This window comes from Podarcis vaucheri (genome assembly GCF_965113315.1).
Source record: "Podarcis vaucheri genome assembly, chromosome: 9".
NCBI lineage: Eukaryota > Metazoa > Chordata > Lepidosauria > Squamata > Lacertidae > Podarcis > Podarcis vaucheri.
The window spans coordinates 1,869,234-1,883,138 of record NC_138767.1 but is presented as its reverse complement, the minus strand read 5'-3'; the positions used below and the strand labels follow the sequence as shown (position 1 = coordinate 1,883,138).

Here is a 13,905-nt window from a genome sequence, read left to right as displayed (position 1 = left end):
CACCAGGGCTCTGTTGGTCCAGCAGCTGCAGAGATGTGCAGGTGCAAGAGGGTCCTTTGCGCTCCTTGCTCTGGTGATGTTCCTCATCTGATGTTCCTTGTCTGCTTTCTCTCCCCCTCCGTCTTGCCTCGCCCGGGACGGGCGCTTCACAGCTGTGCACTCACCTCTTCTACCAAGAAGGGCTTCTCCGATGGGTATCTTCATGTTTTGCTCACCCTCTCCTTTTCCACCGCTCTTTGCTGGGCAGTCATCTTGGGGACTGGGCAACTGGGCCAAAGAGCTTCAGAGCACTCCCCCTGGAGGATGAAGGCTACCAGATAGCCGTGGGGGCTAAGAACAGAACCTCCTCAGGCAGGGGCACTGTATCTTGGATGCCAGGGACCAAAGACCAGAGACTTCTGCCAGGCTGCTGTTGGAATGGGAGTGCCGGGCCAAAATGCCCCCTTCAGGGCAATTATTATCAGGTCTTTCCTATGAAATGCACCTGGAATTCTCCTCGATTTGGCCACACGCTTCTCTTCTCGTTGCCTTAAATGTTGGAAGAAACCTCACCCCGCCCCCCCCCAATCTGCAGAATAAATGTCTGAGGCTCTTTTTGCCCATTGCTCACGCTTCAGAGACGACTGCCTTAACCCTTTGCTACCCAGCCATTCTAATTTCCCACTTGGCATCATGGGTCACGGAGTCCGTTTGGCAAGCGAGATTTTTGCAGACTTAATCTTTACAGCACCCCTGCGGCGGGGGTGTGTGTGTTTGCCAATGCTCTCTGTTTTTCTCAGAGCCAGAGGACATGTGAAGTTGGTACATTATTTGGCAGGGTGGTGGTTCAGAGAGTTTTAATGGTGCCCAGTTGCAATTGCCTAGATGTACGTTGTTTTTTTTTTAAAAAAAGAATGTTTAAAAATGCAGGCCCTGAAATTTTGGAGCCCAAATCTGGAAGCTCACTGCTGAATTTGGGGTCCCCCACTGCTTTTGCTTCCCATAAGTTGCCAAACAAGAGAGTCTGGCAGCCCAGCTAAGCCTGGCGCCAGTGCCTGGCATTCTCGGAAAATTGCTGATGCTTCCCCGGGCCCTTCTTCAAATTATATTTCTTCCCCAATTCTCCCGTCGGTGCTGAGTCTGGGAGCTTCCATTTGGACTTCCTGCAACGGGGACTTATAAGCAGTGGCTCCCGGAGCCAGCTGTATGGCAGCCATTAGGGTTCTGCTTACCGCTGCCGGTAGGTAGCGGCAGAGACAGGATGGGGCCTGCCAGAGACCCCTTTGCTGGGGGGTAAATCCTGCCAGAGCCCTTGATCTCTGAGCCACCACGGCAGCTTCCTACTGCTGGACTTGCTGGCTTGCTCTGTGCTGCAGCGCCCCCTCTGTGTGTGGCCAAAATGTGGTAATTCAGCTACTGGCTCATCAGGGATGACTCCTTGTTCCTGTAGAAGGGCAGACTCTGTCCCGGCTTATTCAGCCTGGCTCAACTAATTCCTGGACTGTCTTTCTTGCATGCCGGCCTGAGCAGCAGCCCTGGCATTTTTCATGCTTCGCTTTCTACTTCTAAAGCAAATCTAAGCACTGGGGTGGGACTCAACCTCCTAAGCAAAGTTCACTCTGATGATGATGATAATGATGATAATGATGATGATTTTATTTTATTTTATTTATACCACACCCACTCTGGGCAGCTTCCGACACACATCAAAACATAATATAACATCAAACTGCAACCATCTGATCCAATAGAAAAAGTCACAATAACTTTAAAATAAGCAGCTTCTATCAAACAAAGCAATATTCAACAAGCCATCAGAATCTAATAGCAAACCATAAAGTTAAACATCAGCAAATAATAAAGAGTTTACACTTATTAACCACAATAAAGAATTACCAGTCTATAATCAATAAAAAAATAACAGCAAATCACAATGTATACAATTAACAGTGATTGCCATCTAGCTCAAGGTCTCCTGGCTAACCGACAGTTAATCAATACCCAACGTCTAATCAATACCCAATTAGGTTGGGTCTTGCGTACCAAAGATGCAGATGATGTCACAGGAACGAAGGAGAGTCAGGCCACTGGCCAGTCTAAATCAGTCTTGTCTACACTAGCTGGGAGCAGGCTTTAGGCAGGCAGTTAAAAGTCGAAAGAGAAGGCACCTGCTGAATCTACAGTGGCAGAGAGTTCCATAGGACCAGGCACATGACATGAGAGGCTGAGTTTCTCTTTGTGGTCAAACGAGCCTCACCAACTCAAGGAATGGCCAATTGCCAATGGCCTGGAGAAGATATCAGGGATCGAGTTGGGATATTAGGGCTCAGGTGAAGAAGTTCAGGGATTTGTAAATTTATGCAAGGACCCGGAGCCTGACTTGGGAGTAAGCGGGCAGCCAGTGGCAGCTAAGAATGGCGCCACAGGTTCTTGGCCGGCTGCTCCCATCCACTTCTGCACCAGGGCCAAGGGCAGCCCCACCCAGAGAGCATTACGGTCGTCCAGCTGATGGCAATAGCTCATGCCCTCCTTTGAACGGTGGCAGAACAGTAGCCTGGCTTAGAGAAGACAGGGTCCCTGCTATGCACCCAACCCCCTAAATCCTCCCGGTTTCCTCTATCGGGAGAGACATTTGTGGCTCCAATTTCCCCCGAGCGGACCTGGCAGAGCCCCTGCTCCCGACAAGCTGTTTTGATTTGGCAGCTCCTGGCAACCGCCGAGGAAAATTGCGAGCCGACGTCGGAGCGCCTTTGGCAGGCCACCGCCCGGCATCCCTCTCCGTAGCCTTATTAATGCGCACATATAGGGATCTATAAATAAATATGGCCTGATCCGATGTTTGAAATGTATCTGCCTCCTTCATTTAATGCAATAATGCTTTAGCCTGGAAAGAGTGACTGGCTCCTAAATTGCTTCCAACTGCTGCCTTTGGTTCGGGGGCGCCTGGTCCCCACCCCCCAGGCCCCGAGGGTTTTCCATTTGCTCTGGTGACTCTCAGACTAGAAAAGATCACGGTTAGGATGAACCTTGGGAACTTTTCTTGCTGGGAAAACTAGGGCGAAGGCAGAGCAGGAAGGAAGACTCTGGAAGCGGCTTCACTGTGATGAGTTCAAATATTATTATTATTCTCATACCCTTCAACCTTGTAAACATAAAAATAGAAATGAGGCATAAAAACAGACATCGCAAGGGTCTCGGGCCAGGTCAAAGATGTGCGTCTTCAGCATCCTGTTCAATGAAGGTGCCAGGTGCGCAGTTTAGGAGCCACCACAGACAAGATTGTGTGTCGAGACCCCAAAGCCACCCCCTCGTTGGGAAATAACTCACACAAGGACACAGATATTAAGTTTCTGTTATTGGGCAAATCTGGCCACAACTTTATTGAATTACAGAATGTGAGCGGTATTGGCTTAGGCATTGATTGGATCCGACTATATCTGACTCCTGCAGTAAGTCCGTTAAGGGTAAGCCACCGGTAGGGGGAGCCCTGTCGATGCATACCAACTCGAGCTCTCCCTGGTGTTCCCATTGGGGTCATGTCATGGCCCTAGCCCCCGACTGGGCTTCGGACAAGATCTACACCCCTGGATTCCTTTAACGGAATACCCTTAAGCATGGAGGCGCAGGTGATGGCCGCACCTCCCCTCCCCCATCACAAGGTCAAACAATGCCTAACCGCAACCCTAACAAAGTTGTGACAGTTGCTACGAGGTAGGTGAAAACCAAGTGGCCAGTGCCAATTTGCCAAGTGGAAAAAATTCCTACCAGGCCCCTCAGACAACCAAGGAGACCAACCAAAGTCCATAGCAAGGCCATTGCCTAACCTGCAAAATAGGGAGGGAGGGTGGTTGGGGAAGCGAGACAAGAGGAAGTTCTCTGGCTTGTGCCTCGGTTTAATTGGTCCTGCACACCCCCCCCCCCGCTGAAGGATTGGCTGGCCGGGCGCTGACGTGGCTGGGATCCCCGGGCAACGGGGGACAAAGTCCCCCGCCCCCGGTGGGAAGTGGGTGGCCACGCGGTCCACCGCAACTCCCCCCCCAGGAAGTGGAGCGGATTTTTCTCCCATGAGCCCCCTTCCCTGTGACCTGAGCTTCAGAAGCAAGGGAACGCTACACAGCAGAGTAAACGCTACACAACAGAAGTGGCTGGAGAGGCTGTGTGAGCATATTTTGTTGTTGTTGTTTAGTCATTCAGTCATGTCCGCCTCTTCGTGACCCCCTGGACCAGAGCACGCCAGGCACTCCTGTCTTCGTGAGCATATTTACAAGCAGTTTATTCAGCGTAGGTAAAGGTAAAGGAACCCCTGACCGTTAGGTCCAGTCATGGCCGACTCTGGGGTTGCGGCGCTCATCTCGCCTTATTGGCCGAGGAAGCCGGCGTACAGCTTCCGGGTCATGTGGCCATGATGACTAAGCCGCTTCTAGCGAACCAGAGTAGTGCACGGAAACGCCGTTTACCTTCCCACTGGAGTGGTACCTATTTATCTACTTGCACTTTGATGTGCTTTCAAACTGCTAGGTTGGCAGGAGCTGGGACCGAGCAACGGGAGCTCGCCCCAGCGCGGGGATTCGAACGGCCGACCTTCTGATCGGCAAGTCCTAGGCTCTGCGGTTTAACCCACCGCGCCACCCGCGTCCCTTATTTAGCATACATCAGGACAAAAGGAAACATGTCTGATCTCCTTCGTTTCCAAAGCGAGACAGCAAAAATCAAAAGCTATACACAAACGGAAGTTCCCAGCGAGCTGTGCTGGAGTGTAAACAGACACACAACAATTCCACACATCTGTTCTTAAGGTGGAACGGAATATTCCAACACAACCCTCTGCAATGCGGGACCCAGCTCACGATTGAAATCATTGCACACCAGTTGTGTGTGCCTTGCTGTGTGAAGAAATTTTAAATCTGTCCATATTGCCCATAATACTTGTTACATTACAAGTGTTATTAAAATCCTGCTAATGTTTTCATCTGCTTACAGTGGTCTCCTAGCTTGGTTTGCTATTCCTCTCTGGACAGGACTTTATCTTCCTTCCATCTCTGGGCTAGTAACATCTGCGCGGCTGTTGTTGCATACATAAAAAGCCTTTTCTGATCCTTTGGAATATCGGCATCTACAATTCCTAATAAAAAAGCATCTGGTTTTTAAATAAAAATTATTTTAAGCATTTTTTTATTTCATTCTATATCATTTCCCAAAATGCTTTTATTACCTTACACGACCACCACATACGATAAAAGGTACCTTCTTTTTCCTTACATTTCCAGCAGGTATTTGTACTTGTCTTACACATTTTTGCTAACTTACTAGGAGTCAGATACCACCTGTACATCATTTTTGTATAGTTTTCTTTCAGCGTACAACAAGCCATGAATTTCAGATTGGTGTTCCATAACCTTTCCCAATCTGAAAGTTGAATATTGTGCCCCAAATCTCCTGCCCAGTGTATCATTGCTGATTTTACCTGACTCCTTTCCCTTTCTGTTCCAGTCTGAAGATTCGGACCTGCCTTACCCTCCGCCCCAGCGAGAGCCCAACATCTTCATGGTCCCTCAGGGGATCAAGCCCGTCCTTCAGCGTACAGCCATTGAGGTGGGTGCCGGAGGCCACGTGAGCCATGCCTGGGGGGCCACGAACAATCCTCTGGGAGAGAGAAACTTTCATTTGATATGATCAGGCGCAATGCATTGGTTCTGACAATACAATGCTGATTTTTGAGGGGTCGGTGACTCCCTGGTCCTGAATAGTGTAACTGTGCCCCTGAAGGACCAGGTGCACAGCCTGGGAGTCATTCTGGACTCACAGCTGTCCATGGAGGCACAGGTCAATTCTGTGTCCAGGGTGGCTGTCTCCCAGCTCCATCTGGTATTCAGGATGAGACCCTCCCTGCCCGTGGACTGTCTCACCAGTGGTGCATGCTCTGGTTATCTCCCACTTGGACTACTGCAATGCGCTCTGCGTGGGGCTATCTGTGAAGGTGACACGGAAACTACAACTAATCCAGAATGTGGCAGCCAGACTGGGGACTGGGAATGACCGCTGAGACCATATAACACCGGTCCTGAAAAATCTTCATTGGCTCTTAGTATGTTTCCAAGCTGACCTTGAAAGCCCTAAATGGCCTTGGCCCAGTAGACCTGAAGGAGCGTCTCCACCCCCATCGTTCTGCCCGGACACTGAGGTTCGTCTTCTGGCGGTTCCTTCACTGCGAGATGTGAGGTTACAGGGAACCAGGCAGAGGGCCTTCTCGGTAGTGGCACCCACCCTGTGGAATGCCCTCCCACCAAATGTCAAAGAGAACAACTACCAAACTTTTAGAAGACATCTGAAGGCAGCCCTGTTTAGGGAAGCTTTTAATGTTTGATGCATTACTGTATTTTAATATTTTGTTGGAAGCTGCCCAGAGTAGCTGGGGAAGCCCAGCCAGATGGGTGGGGTATAAATAATAATAAATATTATTATTATTACTAACAGCCATGTTCCCCTTACTGAGAAGTTTAACCCCCTTCCCCTCTTTGCTTTGAGGGGTCTCCTGCCCCCATAATATGGGGTTCTGCTTTATCCCAAGCCAGACCATTCCTCTGCCCAGCTTAGCTTGGTCCTCACTGACCGACAGCAGCTCTCTGGGGCACATACCTGGCCCGCCCTGGAGGTGCTGTTGGGAATTTGGACCTGGGACCTTCCGCGTGAAAAGCAGGTGCTCTCCCGTTCAGCTATGGCTCTTCCCTTACAACCCACACCAAAGGGATTGCGTCACGAGCCAGGAGGATGCAGTGGTGAGAGGGTCAGACCTGGGTTCCAATTCCTACTTGGCCGTGAAGTTGACTCCATCACTTTGGGCCCGTCACTGCTTCTCAGCTTACCTCGCAGGGTGGTTGTGGGTAGATTAAATGAGTAGAAGGGAGAACCATTCCACCACCTTGAGATCCTTGGAGAAAATGGTGGAACGTGAATGCATTAAATTGATTTGGCCACGCTGAGTTGCCACGTCAAGGAATTTCTCATTTTCTCAACCGTTTCCTCTCTCTTCTATGATATGACCGCACACCTTTGGGTGCCATTTCCTTTTTGAGAATAATTTTTATTAGTTTTTAATTACAATAACCCAATCATAGCCTCATTATAGCAATGCCAAATTATAATGCAATTACCAATGCCAATCATTCAGATACCAAATTATACAATATAGGTGCCCCTCCATGTGCTAGAATTGATAGTTTGATGATTTACTTTATTTCTGCATTCCAAAATCTTATTCATTTCAATTACACTCCAGTCAAAATAAGAATCCCTTATACAACAACTGCAATTTTAATGACTTCCATTCCTATTGACATATTTACAAATCTATAGGTGAAGCATTCAAGCTATATCCTTGTTCTTCCTGTGTGTGGCAATTATTCTGTCCATGATGTTTCTTCCTGTTGTAAAATATTCTGTCTATCTTCCCCAGTTGTTGCTGTTCTCCATCATGCCTTGGGCGGAGCTGATATCCCATTGTGGTTTCAGAAGTTCTCCATTGCTCTGCCCTGTGTGTCATTGTTTTGCAACTTTAGCAGCAGCAGCTGCAAAAATCGCACTGTCCCAATAAATATTCTGTTTTCGCCATTTTTCTCTCAGCCTGGGAAGGAGAGCTATCTGTCAAGCTTCAAATAACTCAGGAATGAACCTTACCTTGGCAAGCTCACAGGTTCCTTTCATCCCTCCGTTCAGCCGAAGATAAGCAATTATACTTCTTTCCTTTTGTCCTTCCCGAATTTAGATACTGGCTTGGGGGCTCCGGAACCTGAAAAGCTACCAGCTGGCCAGCGTGACGTCTCCCAGTCTCCTGGTGGAGTGTGGAGGACAGATGGTTCAGTCGTGCGTCATCAAGAACCTCAAGAAGAACCCCAACTTTGACATCTCTGTCCTCTTCATGGAAGTGGTGAGAGGCCGTCGTTTCTGCTTCGTCTTGACTCTGCATGCTCATCACACCTTTCTCTTGCCATTCTTGGCTGGAGAATCACCTTTGCTCTTTGAATCATATAATCAAAGAGTCGGAAGGGACCCTGACATCATCTAGTCCAACCCCCTCTTCCATCTTTATACTATTGTATAACATGAGAGACGTGGGTGGCGCTGCGGGTTAAACCACAGAGCCTAGGACTTGCTGATCAGAAGGTCGGCGGTTCGAAGCCCCGCGACAGGGTGAGCGCCCGTTGCTCGGTCCCAGCTCCTGCCCACCTAGCAGTTCGAAAGCACATCAAAGTGCAAGTAGATCAATAGGTACCGCTCCGGCGGGAAGATAAACGGCGTTTCTGTGTGCTGCTCTGTATCGCCAGAAGCAGCTTAGTCATGCTGGCCGCATGACCCGGAAGCTGTACGCCGGCTCCCTCGGCCAGTAAAGCGAGATGAGCGCCGCAACCCCAGAGTCGGTCACGACTGGACCTAATGGTCAGGGGTCCCTTCACCTTTACCTTTAGATAATAACATTGCACTGCTTGAAATAATAGGATGCCTAAAAGCTGACTCCTTTTGGAATAAAAATGGTCCAGACCCATAAATGTGCTTCAAAGCATATTTACTAACCAGAACTCCTTCAAAACAGGTACAAATCCAAAACAGGTATGACACATCCAAACAATTCCAAAAGTCTTATGCTTGTCCAACCATGGGTTCTTTTTCTTCAATATATAAAATAATTACGATCAGAGCAAAAATCAAAGCTCTGTCTCTCCCATAGGTTGCATTAGCCTGCATCTAGCCTAAGGCTATGCAGGTCCTGGGGAGGCTCATTTATATGACCCAAGTAAACTGTATCTGGGAACAAAAGACAAAGGCACCTCCCCTTCGAAATGGCGATTTGCAATTGAATACCTTGATCATGTAATCTAAGGTTAGACACACTTGTGTAAGCGAGCAGAGAACAGCAGTAGTTAACTTGTTAGAGCTCAGAGAGCCTCAGAATACTTCAAAGGAAATTTCCAATGTTTAACCCTTTCAGCAATATACCTAAGGCATTGTCAGAGACCAGGCTGAGGAGTACAGCTCTGATAAGGAATGGTGGGAGCCTCCCCCTCCCCTTGCTCCTGACCAGGATTCTGAAGCTGCCCAGGAGCAGTGGAGCAGTATAGATTTAGAACAGTAGTTTGCAGAGAGGCATAGTTCTGAAGACAAAAGTTGGGAAGAACTGGGGGGGGGGGGTGAACAGCAAGGTGAAGAAGAATTGGAAGAGAAAGAACTAACAGACTCTCTCTTGCTCGAAAGTGTCGAGCCTATCAGTCCAAGGTCACGTAGAGCTGATAAGGTGGCTATACAAAAAGCACTGTGGTTGTGAAGTCAGGTTACAAGCAGTGGAAGTGACCAGGGAGGAAGTGGGTGGAAATCTTAGTTGGGAGCATCTTCATTCTGAGATGGACTCTTTGCTCTTTCGCTGTGATCATTAAAAATCTCTTTAAATGGTAAGAGGCAATTTTTGCTTTGTTCTGCTTATCCACGGCCAAAGGGAGGGAGAAAGTCACTCTTCTGAATCCTGACAGGCACTCTCCATTTCAGTGTGCAATACAACAATTATACTTAACATATGCCCAATGCAAAGAGGTCCCCTCTCCCTCTTTCTCCTCTACCTCCCTCTCTTTCTTTGCCTTGCTGTGCTAATTCTGCTTCTTGTTTCAGAACTTGCCAAGGGAAGATCTGTACTGTCCCCCCATCATCATCAAAGTGATTGACAACAGGCCCTTTGGCCGGAAGCCAGTGGTGGGCCAGTGCACCATCCGCTCTCTGGAAGCATTTTTCTGCGATCCCTACAAGGAGGAGGTTGTGTTCCCTGAAATGCATGCAGGTATGGCAAGCCGGGGAAGGTCAGGCTGGTATTTGATTCCTTAATCACAGAGAGAGACGACTAATAATAATAATAATAATAATAATAATAATAATAATAATAATAAATTTATTTATACCCCACCCTCCCCAGCCAAGACTGGGCTCAGGGTGGCTAACACCAGGTGTAAAAACAATTGATTAAAATACAACTTAAAAACAAGATGAAAATACAAGATTAAAATGCAGCCTCATTTCAATGGAAACTCAAATCAAAAACTTTTTGGGGATGGAAACGTCAAATCTTCACCAAGGCCAACTATCCAGACTGGTCCTACATGGGCCAGAAAAAAGCCAGGGAAATCCCCAAATAGGAGTTCCATCACAGAAGGAGAAAGGAAAGAGGGGGAGGGGATCAAGTTGATTCTAAGCCAAAGGCCAGGTGGAACAACTCTGTCTTACAGGCCCTGCGGAAAGAAATCAGATCCCACAGGGCCCTGGACTCATGAGACAGAGCGTTCCACATAACACTGGTCTTGAAAGACTTACATTGGCTCCCAGTACGTTTCTGAGCACAATTCAAAGTGTTGGTGCTGACCTTGAAAGCCCTAAATGTCCTCGGTCCAGTATACCTGAAGGAGCGTCTCCACCCCTATCATTCTGCCCGGACGCTGAGGTCCAGCGCCGAGGGCCTTCTGGCGATACCCTCCCTGCGAGAAGCCAAGTTACAGGGAACCAGGCAGAGGGCCTTCTCGGTAGTGGCACCCACCCTGTGGAACGCCCTCCCACCAGATGTCAAAGAGATAAACAACTACCAGACTTTTAGAACACATCTAAAGGCAGCCCTCTTTAGGGAAACTTTTAATGTTTAACAGGCTACTGTATTTTAATACTTTGTTGGAAGCTGCCCAGAGTGGCTGGGGAAACCCAACCAGATGGGTGGGGTATAAATAATAAATTATTATTCTTTTTCTTAGGTTCTTATGGCCTTAAAAGAGTCTCCTGAACTGGGGAAGAGGAGAATGGGCTGGTTGTGATTTGCACACGATTCCAGTCCTGCCTCCCCGCACGCTGCAAATCTCATTTATTTTGTATTTCAGATGACGTGAGCCTCACTCCAAGGGATGACGTCCTCATTGATATTGATGACAAAGAGCCTCTCATTCCAGTCCAGGTAATCACTCTGCAAGAAAGGGGAAAATTAAGGCTAACCTTTCTGGTTTCTAGCTCAGAATACAAGCTGGAATTGCGAAGGGATCACATTTTTCATCAAATGAAAGCAGCAACAACCCCTAAAAGGTCGCTAACCGATAGCAGTGGGGTCCTGTTCCCCTGCTATCCCTCGTCTGAGGAGACTTCTGTTTCAGGGTGTGGGCATGGCTGGACCCCGATAGAGATGTGTTGGTGTTGCCCACAAGCGAAAAGTCTGCCGGGGTGAGTCAAGCTCATTGAGAGTCCTTGGGTCCCAATCTCCCTCTCTCAGTCTTCCCTACTTCATAGGGTTGTTGTGTGGATTTTCATGATTTTAAAAATGAAAATTAGGAGGCAAATGAGGCAAATAAGGACTATGAATGCCGATGGACAAATAAGGAGATTCTGGGACTAGTGAGGAAATTATAATAATGATAATAAATTTTACTTATACCCCGCCCTCCCCGGCCAGAGCCGGGCTCAGGGTGGCTAACACCAATAAAATCACAGTAGAAGCATAATAGGGGAAAAAGAGAGGGGCAATTTAAAATATAGGTTAAAGTGCAATTTAAAATGCAGCCTCATTTTAAAGTAGCTGATGGATCAAAACCATAAGGGGAGGGAAACATAAGGGTCAGACTGAGTCCGACCCAAAGGCCAGGCGGAACAGCTCTGTCTTGCAGGCCCTGCGGAAAGATGTCAAGTCCCGCAGGGCCCTGGTCTCTTGTGACAGAGCGTTCCACCATGTCGGGGCCAGTACTGAAAAGGCCCTGGCCCTAGTTGAAACCAATCTTACCTCCTTGAGGCTCAGGACCTCCCAAGTGTTGTTATTTGTGGACCTTAAGGTCCTCCGTGGGGCATACCAGGAGAGGCTGACCCGTAGGTACATGGGTTCTAGGCCGCAGGTACACACAGCCATAAAATATTGTACGTTAAAACCCCGCAGAGATGTAGGGAAAAGGCATTGGGCCCCTAGAATTAAATGTGAAAGGAAAGCCTTTAAGGCATTTCCAGTTGTCGACCTACAAGATTGAGGACTCTGCTGAGCACGTATCCCCTGCCCTGGTAAGGGACCAGGGTGGTCCATCAGCTGGGATGCCTTCTCCTGTTCGTTCCTCCTCTTGGGTCAAATCTGACCTCCCTGATTCAGGGAGAAGTGAAGATTCAGGGATTTCCCATGAGGGGGCACCCTCCTTTTCCTCTTCCCGAATGATATAGGAGGCTACCATAATGGCTGAGTTTAACTGTGGTTTCAGGCATGGTCTCTTTCCTAAGGAAATGCAGACCTACCTGGAGATGCCAGGAACTGAATTGTGCCAGTGTGGTATAGTGGTTAGAGAGACTAGAACCTGGGAGATCGAGGTTCGAATCAGCAGTGGGTGACCTGGAGCCAGTCAGTGTCTTCCTGTGACTCCAGCTTACTCTTCCATCTGATGCCTTACTTTAAGTCTTTATAATAATAATTTATTATTATTTGTACCCCGCCCATCTGGCTGGGCTGTCCATCTGGCTGGGTTTCCCCAGCCACTCTGGGCGGCTTCCAACAAAGATTAAAAATACATTAAAATGTCACGCATTAAAAACTTCCCTGAACAGGGCTGCCTTCAGATGTATTCTAAATGTCAGGTGGTTGTTTATCTCCTTGACATCTGATGGGGGGGAGCGTTCCACAGGGTGGGTGCCACCACCGAGAAGGCCCTCTGCCTGGTTCCCTGTAGCTTTGCTTCTCACAATGAGGGAACTGCCAGAAGGCCCTCGGCGCTGGACCTCAGCGCCTGGGCAGAATGATGGGGGTGGAGACGCTCCTTCAGACCTGGACCACCCTTGTGCTTCACCTGAGCGTCCAGAAGGCATTGGTGCCTCTTCTAGTCTGAACAACCGCTAGGTGAGGCCACCTTCATCCAAGCAAGCCCTGTCCAATCTGCAGAGCACTCTCGCTTGCCTCATTTGTGAATGGGGACGAGAGGACCATGGAACACCCTTAGATGCTGGATCAGTTAGGAGTGGCTTTGGACACTGCTCAGGACCAGATGTTCCTGTCCCAGGACAGTCAGGAAGAGGTCAAGGATCAGGCTCTCCAAGTGCTTTTTTCAGAGTGCAGATACCTCACGCCGTTGTCAGTGTTCCTGAGAACACTCACATCTTGCCAGGAAACTCCTTTTCATGCCAGGTCTCTCCAAAGGCTCCTCCTTCCCTTTGAGCTGGACACAACATCAGCAACAGGAAGCCCTGTTCCCTTTCTCTCATCACCCCAGTCAGGGACAGCTTGTGTCGGTTCCTTGCCTGTCGTGACCCCGGAGTCCAGCAGCGCTCAAGACAAAGAGCCAGAGAGGCTGCTGAGTCATCTGGCTAAACCTTAGGACGAACCTTCTGCTGGCAAGAGCTGCTTGAGGTGGGTATGGACTCCCTTGGAAGGCAGTGGACTCACCTTCCTTGAAGGTTTCTAAGCAGAGGTTGGATGGCCACCTGTCATGGAAGCTTCAGTTGAGATTCCTGCATTTCCGGGCGTTGGACTAGATGGCCCTTGGTGAGCCCTTCCAATGCTACACTTGTATGATTCTAAGAAGTGAGATGGGATTCCTGACTCTGACTCTGATGCTTGTGACCACGAGCCCCCACTAAATCAAGCGCTGGTGGGCATCCCCTGGAACAAATTCAATGGACCAACATGGGTGTCTTCTACTGGACCCCTAACCTACCTCCTGATAAATAAAATAAATAAATCTTTATTTATATCCCGCCCTTCCTGGTTCAGGAAACTGAGCTCAGGGCAGCTAACAACAAATTCAAAACACTTAATTGATGCAACAAAACCAGCATAAAATACAGTATAAAACGTGAATAACAATAAATTCAGAATTAAAAAAATCAATTTAGGGGGAAAGTCCATCCAATAAACATTAGATGATCACCAGGGCTAGCTGGCTAAATTAGTCC

General features: G+C 48.5%; 1 protein-coding gene across 7 annotated transcripts in view; it reads left to right on the top strand.

Moving 5' to 3' along the window:
* DYSF (dysferlin) overlaps nt 1-13,905 on the top strand; it is a 185,343-nt gene that overhangs the window by 118,540 nt on the left and 52,898 nt on the right. For all 7 annotated transcript variants that reach the window (XM_082236251.1, XM_082236250.1, XM_082236247.1 and 4 more), the window contains 4 exons: nt 5,470-5,571; nt 7,742-7,903; nt 9,634-9,799; nt 10,878-10,951. In XM_082236251.1, the coding sequence (XP_082092377.1) occupies nt 5,470-5,571; nt 7,742-7,903; nt 9,634-9,799; nt 10,878-10,951 (504 nt within the window). The remainder of the gene's footprint in view (nt 1-5,469; nt 5,572-7,741; nt 7,904-9,633; nt 9,800-10,877; nt 10,952-13,905) is intronic.